This window comes from Lolium rigidum, chromosome 4 (genome assembly GCF_022539505.1).
Source record: "Lolium rigidum isolate FL_2022 chromosome 4, APGP_CSIRO_Lrig_0.1, whole genome shotgun sequence".
NCBI lineage: Eukaryota > Viridiplantae > Streptophyta > Magnoliopsida > Poales > Poaceae > Lolium > Lolium rigidum.
The window spans coordinates 238,523,950-238,532,773 of NC_061511.1; the positions used below are offsets into that span (position 1 = coordinate 238,523,950).

The 8,824-nt window shown below is 45.8% G+C and overlaps 2 protein-coding genes across 2 annotated transcripts; one reads left to right on the forward strand and one right to left on the reverse strand.

The window, feature by feature from the left end:
- Positions 1–735: 735 nt before the first annotated feature.
- LOC124707352 ((R)-specific enoyl-CoA hydratase-like) lies at positions 736–8,567 on the reverse strand. The gene is made up of 4 exons (XM_047239011.1): positions 8,206–8,567; positions 7,980–8,095; positions 7,750–7,879; positions 736–1,355 (listed from the first exon to the last, which is right to left on the reverse strand). Exons 1-3 carry the CDS (start codon positions 8,485–8,487, stop codon positions 7,753–7,755), a joined length of 525 nt encoding a protein of 174 aa, XP_047094967.1. The 5' UTR covers positions 8,488–8,567; the 3' UTR covers positions 736–1,355; positions 7,750–7,752.
- LOC124707349 (probable LRR receptor-like serine/threonine-protein kinase At3g47570) lies at positions 2,688–6,330 on the forward strand. Its single transcript, XM_047239007.1, has 2 exons — positions 2,688–5,753; positions 5,849–6,330. The coding sequence occupies exons 1-2, from the start codon at positions 2,711–2,713 to the stop codon at positions 6,199–6,201; spliced, it is 3,396 nt and encodes a 1,131-aa protein (XP_047094963.1). The 5' UTR covers positions 2,688–2,710; the 3' UTR covers positions 6,202–6,330.
- Positions 8,568–8,824: the final 257 nt, after the last annotated feature.

An 8,824-nucleotide genomic window follows, 5' to 3' on the forward strand; every position in this document is an offset into this window, starting at 1 on the left:
GTTGCAACTTACCGCTTCGTGGTCGGCGGCTACGTGCGCAAGTGTGTGGAGTTGCGAATATCTTGCAGGGTTGAGAGCTGTTGCATTGGCGACAGGGACCAATCGAGAGATCTTGTTGCGTCATACAAGTTATCATCCACTTCACCAAGTTACCTCCGCTGCAATCACCCCGTGATCATCATCACCACCGTTGCTTACTGAGAAGATCGGGCCACCCCATATCACCATGTAGGTAGCCGGATCCAGTACAACAGATTAGGTAAATGTGGATTCTTGACGTGCACGGCAATGTAATATTCCGTAGTTAGACAACTTGTAATTGTATTCTGGCTAGGATTCTCCGTAGAAACCCTAGATCCCGGCGCCTTTATAAGCCGGATCCCTGGGAGTTCTAGAGGCACAACCACAACTCATTATAACAACGCGAAAGCGCCCACATAATTTCAGACAAGCAATAGTAGGCTCTGCCTCCAAGCAGCGTGCTCCGAAGCTGGGTAAATCGTATACTCCTGACCCGGTTGTTCTCCGCTCAATATCCCCTACTTCTTTCCCCCTTCGTGAGGATCCCTCCTCCAGAATACCGTCGAATAGTCAACGACATCCATGATACCGCACAGAAAGTACAAAACGAGTTTCAGTTTGCACTCAATTTTTAGAGTAGAGTTTGTTTTTAGTTGAGTCCACTTTACTTGTAGTAAAGATAGAAGGGAATAACAACAAAATGATATCTTGGAATAATACAAATTATCAACCTTGCAAGAGCAAGATAGATTTATTATGTGAAATAATACAAAAAAAATCGGTGTTGTCCACTAAGATAACATATCATTGATTAGACACATATGGACACTTTGTGGCCAAAAATAGAGAAGCTTTACCGTGTTAAGGAGGTGCCAACAAGATGTTTTTAGATCTGCGCAATAACTTAACGTCGTGGAATGACTCTTGACGATTCTTCTTGGATGAGGGGAAATCATAAAAGATCTTAAAAACTTACAATATCGACGGACAGATGCATCTATCTTGCTAGAAGATCATTTTAGTTCAGATCTGATTATACACAGTAAAAGGTCAATTCCAATGAAACAAATTCTACTGTAGCACAGCTGGAATTTACACAACAATCTGAAAAAAACACAGCATCAACAGACGAAGCAATTTGCTTGCTATAAGATTATTACTTCAAATCCAAATTTAATCAACCACAGTAGAAAAAAGAAAGGCAAATTCTAGTGTGAATGCCAGCTTGTCTCGATTGTGCGGCTACGGAGGTCCATCAGGTATTCGATGAATAGGATCGATATCGCCTGGATGCTCAATGGGACGGAAGCTGTGAGTTGGAGCATCAGACGGAACTGCAACAACATGGAGTAACTGTTAGTAGAAATTTATCAAAATAAACTACTTGTGAAAATTACAGAGTGACCACCGCCTTTGCTCATACGAACCCACTATGAAGAACAGCATCTCAGTTTATTTATTTATTTTGTTTAGGGAAATCCCATGTAATGTTCGAGTTTTGTTCTTATGCTTTTCCTTTCATTTTTCGTACATGAACTCTGCACATGGAACAAAACAGTTTACAGACATAAGGAAACTACGCGGCGAGGGATAATAACTGAGGGCTCAAAAGCTGGGAGGTTACCTGGAGCTGCTGGAGGTTGAACTGTCGGATCAGCAGCCGGAATGTCACTGCCTGGCACGGCTGGAGGCTGCTCAACGGCAGGAACACCCGAGGAGGTACCACCGGCGCCTGGAACGGCTGGAGGCTCGATGGCAGGAGCAGCATAGGTATCACCGGCACCGTGAACGGCTGGAGGCTGAACAGCAGGACTATCGCATCCTTGCGCGGCGGCCGGTGGAACAGCTGCCATGAATCCCTTCCCTCCAAGCAAGTTGATCGATTTACTCAAAAGGAAGCAAGTTAGTCTCTAGAGTTGCTTGCATGTGTATTTATGCTTTCAGATAGTATCAAGCAGGAATGCCGGAGTACCCACAGATCCACAGTCCCGACAACTCAACTGAGAATGCGGCTTGACTATTCAACATAAGATGAGGCGTGCGTTCATACCATGAGAGTATGAGACCTATTCTGCTGCTTTGCTGGGCCGACGCCAAGTATGCAGATGAGGCGTGCGTTCATACCATGAGGCGTGTCAAACAAGTATTGTATCTCAGTGCCTAGCAAGCAACAGCTTTGCTACTCCATGCTGTACAAGTCAATAATAACTACTCCCAACTAAATCCAAGCAGCCAGGTAGCCAAATGTTTTCTGAGTAACTCTAGCTAAACCCAACGACTTTCTACTCCCTGCTTGACAAGTCAAAAATAACCACCTCCCAGGCTAACAAACGTTAGCCTTGTGTAGTTCTTTGTAGCTTTGCTTAGCCTTTAGTTTTTTTTTCGCTTTTTCTATCTTTAACGTTTGTAGCTTCGCTACGCTGGTGTACCACCCGCTTTCTCTGCCTGCGGTTTTCTTCTAATACACAAAGACACGCGCTTTGGCGTGTATTCGAGAAAAACTAATCCAAGCGCCCGCATTCCGCATAGCCAGTCGTATCTGAATACACATCAGCCAGCCTCCAGATGCATGCATGCATCTTCCTAGCTAGTTCCTGTACCTTGTCCTTTTTTTCCACAGAGCAGTGAGATTTTGTGTTACACAGTATTCCTAGCTTAAACACCCTTGTGCAACGGAGAGCTCGCAACAATGGCCGCCTCTCCGAGTGTCTTGTTTCCAGCTGGCCTTGTCTGCTTTCTTTACCTCTTCACCTTCTTCCTCAGCCTACCATTAGCCATCTGCGACGACGTTGACATCGAAATAGATAGACATGCTCTCCTCTGCTTCAGCTCACAACTCTCAGGCCCAGCCGCGGTTTTCGCCTCATGGAGCAGCAACGCCTCCACAGAGTTCTGCGACTGGCATGGGGTCACTTGCAGCGCACGGCCTCCCCGTCGTGTCGTCGCGATATACCTTGCATCGCAAGGCATCAAAGGCTCCATTCCACCCTGCGTCGCCAACCTCACTTCTCTCTCAGAGCTCCAGCTCTCAAACAACAGCTTCCATGGTGTCATACCATCCGAGCTGGGCCTCCTGAGCCAGCTCACCAACCTTAACCTCAGCATGAACAGTTTAGAAGGTAACATTCCGGCTCAACTCTCTGCATGTTCCCAACTTCAAATCTTAGGCCTGTGGAACAACTCACTCCAGGGAGAGATCCCACCTAGCCTAGGTCAATGCAAGTATCTCCGAGACATCAATTTCAGCAACAACAAGCTCCAAGGGAGCATCCCTTCTGCTTTTGGGGATCTTCCTGGTCTGCGCATACTCATTCTCGCTAGCAACAGGCTCGCCGGCAACATACCGCCATCCCTGGGCAGCAGCAGCCGTAACCTCACCTATGTTGATCTTGGAATGAATGGTCTCACAGGTGTCGTCCCGGAGTCTCTGGCAAACAGTAGGTCTCTTAAAGTGCTTAGGCTCATGAGTAATAGCCTTACTGGAGAAATCCCGAAGGCTATATTCAACACTTCATCGCTTACTGCCATCTGCCTCCAACAGAACAGCCTTGTTGGTCAGATACCATCTTTTACAGCCACCTCTGCCCCTATTAAATATCTCTACTTAAGCAGTAACTATCTTTCAGGAACAATACCTTCCTCACTGGGGAACCTTTCCTCCCTACTTTATCTTCGTCTTACACAGAACAATTTGGCTGGCAACATCCCAGAGAGCTTAGGTCACATTCCAACACTACAGGTACTGACCCTGAGTGTAAACAACTTCTCCGGGGCAGTTCCGCCGTCTCTCTTCAACATGTCATCCTTGACATTCCTCAGCATGGCAAACAACTCGCTCGTTGGAAGATTACCCTCCGACATTGGATACACACTCCCAAATATTGAGGGATTAATCCTGTCAACCAACATGTTTGATGGTCCAATACCAGCTTCCCTTACCAGTGCTTACCACCTGAGTCAGCTTTACCTATATAACAACAGCTTCACTGGGTCCATACCATTCTTCGGGTCATTGCCAAATTTGGAGGAAATTGATTTGTCATACAACAGGCTAGAAGCAGGTAGCTGGGACTTTCTCTCTTCACTGTCCAATTGCTCTAGATTGACTATGTTGTTTCTGGCTGGGAACAATCTTCAAGGGGAATTACCAAGTTCAGTAGGCAATCTTTCCACTAGCCTTCAGCAGTTGTGGCTAAGTGAAAATAAAATTTCTGGACATATACCACCAGAGATAAGTAGCCTCAAGAGCCTCACCATGTTGTACATGGATTACAATCATCTCACCGGCAATATACCAACTACAATTGGGAACTTGAACAGCTTGGTCGATCTAACCTTCGCACAGAACAGACTCTCAGGCCAAATGCCTGATAATATTGGCAATCTTGTTAAGCTGATTGCTCTAAAGTTGGATGGGAACAACCTCACTGGAAGGATACCTGCAAGTATTGGAAGATGCACTCAACTCCAAAAGCTCAACCTTTCTTATAACTCACTAGATGGGAGTATACCAAGGGAACTATTCAAAACTTATTTGCTTTATGAATTTGACTTGTCGCACAATTATCTATCTGGAGAAGTGCCAGAGGAAGTTGGCAATCTCATTAATTTGAAGAAAACTAGCATCTCAAATAACAGCTTGTCCGGCAACATCCCATCCACTCTTGGACAGTGTTTGGTTCTGGAGTATCTTGAGATGCAAGACAACTTTTTCGTAGGAAGAATTCCACGGTCTTTTGTGAACTTAGTTGGCATAAAAAAGATGGATATTTCACAGAATAATTTGTCTGGAAACATCCCAGTGTTCCTGACAAAATTGAGTTCTTTGCAAGATCTCAATTTATCCTTCAACAATTTCAATGGAGCAGTTCCAAGAGGTGGTGTTTTTGACAATGCTGGCACACTGTCACTTGAAGGAAACGATCATTTGTGTACAAACATTCCAACAAGAGGTATGCCTCTTTGTCCTGCACTGGTTGACAGGAAAAGGAAACACAAATTATTGATTCTTGTCCTACAGATCGTAGTGCCAATTGTTGTTGTTATAATTATTTTTGCATGCATTGCGAAAATTTACTGGAGAAAGAGGATGCACATAAATTCGAATTTGCAACGATTAGATGGGCGCATAAAGAATATTTCATATGAAGACATCATAGGCGCAACAAATAGGTTTTCTTCTGAACACCTGATTGGCTCGGGATCATTTGGAATGGTTTATAAGGGAAGTCTGCAGTTTCAGAAATATCAAGTTGCCATCAAGATATTTAAACTTGACATTTATGGAGCAGATAGAAGCTTCAATTCAGAGTGTGAAGCCCTACGAAATGTACGCCATCGAAATGTTGTCAAAATCATCACTACATGCTCTTCAGTGGATTCTACCGGGGCAGATTTCAAGGCCATAGTATTTCAATACATGCCCAACGGGAACCTAGAAAAGTGGCTGCATCCAAAGGGGCATGCAATCGAAAAGTATATTCTGACTCTAAGCCAGAGAATCAATATTGGCTTGGATGTAGCTTTTGCTTTGGACTATCTTCATAACCAGTGTAAATCTCCACTAATACATTGCGACTTGAAGCCAAGCAATATTCTTTTAGACCATGACATGACTGCGTATGTCAGCGACTTTGGCATAGCAAGATCTCTATTCACTACATCGAATGCATATCAAGATGGTTCAACAAGTTTGGCTGGCCTAAAAGGGTCCATCGGATACATCCCACCAGGTGAGACAAGCCTTTTCAATTATGTTTGTTCTTCTAGAGTTGTACAGATTTATGCGCATTCTAAATCTGTCACATGTATATGAATGTAAATGCAGAGTATGGCATGAGCGAAGAGATATCAACCAAGGGCGATGTCTACAGTTTCGGAGTGATTCTGTTACAAATGGTAACAGGGTGTAGTCCAACTGATGAGAAATTTGAGGACGGTACAACCCTTCATGAAACTGTTGATAGAGCATTTCCGAAGAATATTTCCGAGATTATTGATCCTGAAATCCTACAACATGACAGCAATGCAGCATATGTGATGGAGAGTTGTGTCATTCCACTGGTCAGAATAGCCCTCTCCTGCTCCATGACATCACCCAAAGCGCGACCAGAAATGGGACAAGTTTGTAATGAGATCCTGAGGATCAAACATGAGGCCTCAAACCTGCAGGTCAGCTGAAGCGTATTTTTTGGTAGGATGATAGTTGCTGATACCAGAAGTAATATAAAAAAAGTAGAAAAGTACCACTTTATTGTGGGCTTTACTTTAAATTCAGTTAGTGACACTGTTGTATTTGGAATTAGCAATTTGTGCCATATTTTGAGACTTTCTTGTTACGTTTTAACATATTTAATTATGAGTTCAACAGTAATACTTCAAGAAGCCCAACACGAGTAGGTAGAGATCAACAAATGCGCTACAGTCAAATCCAGGTAGACTTTTCAGGAGATGATGTTCCATCAGATTGGATACTAAATCTTAAATTTGACATGACTCAAGCACGAAATTCACCTAAGGAAACTAGTAGAACGGAGCGGAGCCGAGACCGAAGTCTGCAGGTAGAACGGAGCGCCCCCATCTAAAGCAATTAGGAATGCATACGACGGTGTGTACCTGTTCGTCGCTGAGCCCTACTGGCCATCCATCCCGTGATGAACACTGCGCTGCTTCTGCCTTGCTGCCCGTATCCCCGCAAGCCTCCATGAGCTGTTTCCGCTGCCAAAGGCCAAGCCCTACTGTCCGACCATCCCGAGATGAGCACTGCGCTTCTTGTGCCTCGCTGCCCATATCCTCGCAAGCCTCCACGAGCCGCTTACGCTGCCAAAGCTCGTGCCATAGTTCGTACGGACGCACCAGCATACTGTATCTTTTTTCCTTCTGGTAAACTGCACGCCATGCCTGTATTGGTTTTTTTTTTACATGTAGTTGAGGCTCCATGGGACATGGCCCTATTGTTAACGAAAAAAGGTATAACAGTAATGACATTCATCTAATGAAACTTGGGATGAAAAACAAAAGACTGGGCTTGAATCCCCATTATTTCTGCGGCATATATCATCGAAGGAGAAGCCGAGCAAGAAGGCCCCTGCAGCTGCCGGAATACCTCAGGGCATGTAGAAATATATGACGATAACCTCAGGGAGCAACCCAGTGTAGAGTATCAGTATCTGGTGATCATTTTACCTAAGGGAGAGCTGTGTGTACTTTTAAAAAACTGTGGTGTGTAATGATGCCTTGCTCTAAATTTGAGATTTCGGTACCGCGTTGCCGCGAATAACATCTTAAAACTACATTTAGCTGGGATGAATTTGAGAAGAAGGATAAATTCAGTAAAGGTGATGATATCTGTCTTGCTTGCTGTGATGTGTTGCTCGCTGGTGATGCTGTTCGCTGAGGTTCAGAGTAGGGCCAATTCAAATGATTAATAATTCAGTTTTTTGACAGAATTTGATCCATAGTTTTCATGCCAGAACTCGCTTTGCTTGTATGATCTTATAGTTTGCAACAGCTTGAAGATCTTAATTTGATAATATAAAAAGGAATTGTCATGGATCACTCACTTTAGGTAATAACCATCTCACAGTGCAATAGTGCATGAACTCTCTAAGCAAGGAAAAACCAGATGGATGTTCCAGAGCTCTAACAAAGCAAGAAGAAGCGTTTACAGCAGATTGATCCACCAAAACATGCTAAGATCATGACAGCATATGCATCTACTCAACATACTTGTTACTCAGCAATGGCCTCCGAGCCGAGCTCCAGCGTGGGCAGGAACACCATGGCCTCGCCATCAATGGCGAGAGCCTCCTCGTCATCTTCATGGACGCTGGCGAAGCACTTGGTGGCGAACTTGACGCTGCAATTAGCACAGAGCTGATCAGTTACAGCAGGAAGAACAGCAGTGGTCTAGTCAGAACGAAGAGAGGAGATGGGGTTAGTTAGATGATGGTACGTACATGTGCCTCCCGCCGGCGGATTTGATGTTGAGCGCCCGCACCTCCGCGGCCGCCTCGTCGCCGACGTACACCGGCGCGGCGAACCTGAGCGACTGGCTCGCGTACACGGCTCCGGGCTGCATCGTCGCAGAGCGAACCGCCGGTCAGGGTGTTATGGGGGCGCCATGCCTGCAGAGTGTTCGGCGGAACGCCGGAGAGGGAGGGGAGGGGATCAGGGGATGCGTACGAAGCGAGAGGCGATGAGGGCAGGGAAGAGGGAGGCGGCGAGCATGCCGTGGACAACGCGACCGCGCGCGAACCCGCCGGCCCCGCGGGCGAAGGCGTCGTCCAGGTGCACCGGGTTGCGGTCGCCGCTCACCGCCGCGTACGCCGCCACGTCGGCCTCCGTGAACCGCCGCCGGCCCGACCGCAGCGCGTCGCCCACCTTCAGCGAGGTCGTCGTCGTCGCCGGCCCTGAGGCCGAGGCCGAGGTCGCCGCCTTCCGGACGAGCGGGACGGCGAGGCGCATCCTGCTTCCAGGTGAGAGTACCCGCCGCTGACCAGTTTCGATTCTGATTAATCCGAAACGGCGAGGCGCATCCCGGCAGATCATTTTGCTTCCAGGTGAAAGTTTTTTTTTCTCTTTCTTTGAGATGTTCTAGGTTAGAGTTCCTGCCCATTATCAGTACCGATTCTTATTACTTCCTCCGGATCAGTTTAGCAGGCACTTGTATATAAATTACACTTTAACCATGATTTTAGTTAATGAAATATATCATAATTATATATCTTTGCAAAGCTTTTTAAAACATGAATCTATTAGTATAGCTATTGTGATATATAAATGATGGATATGTTGTTGGACG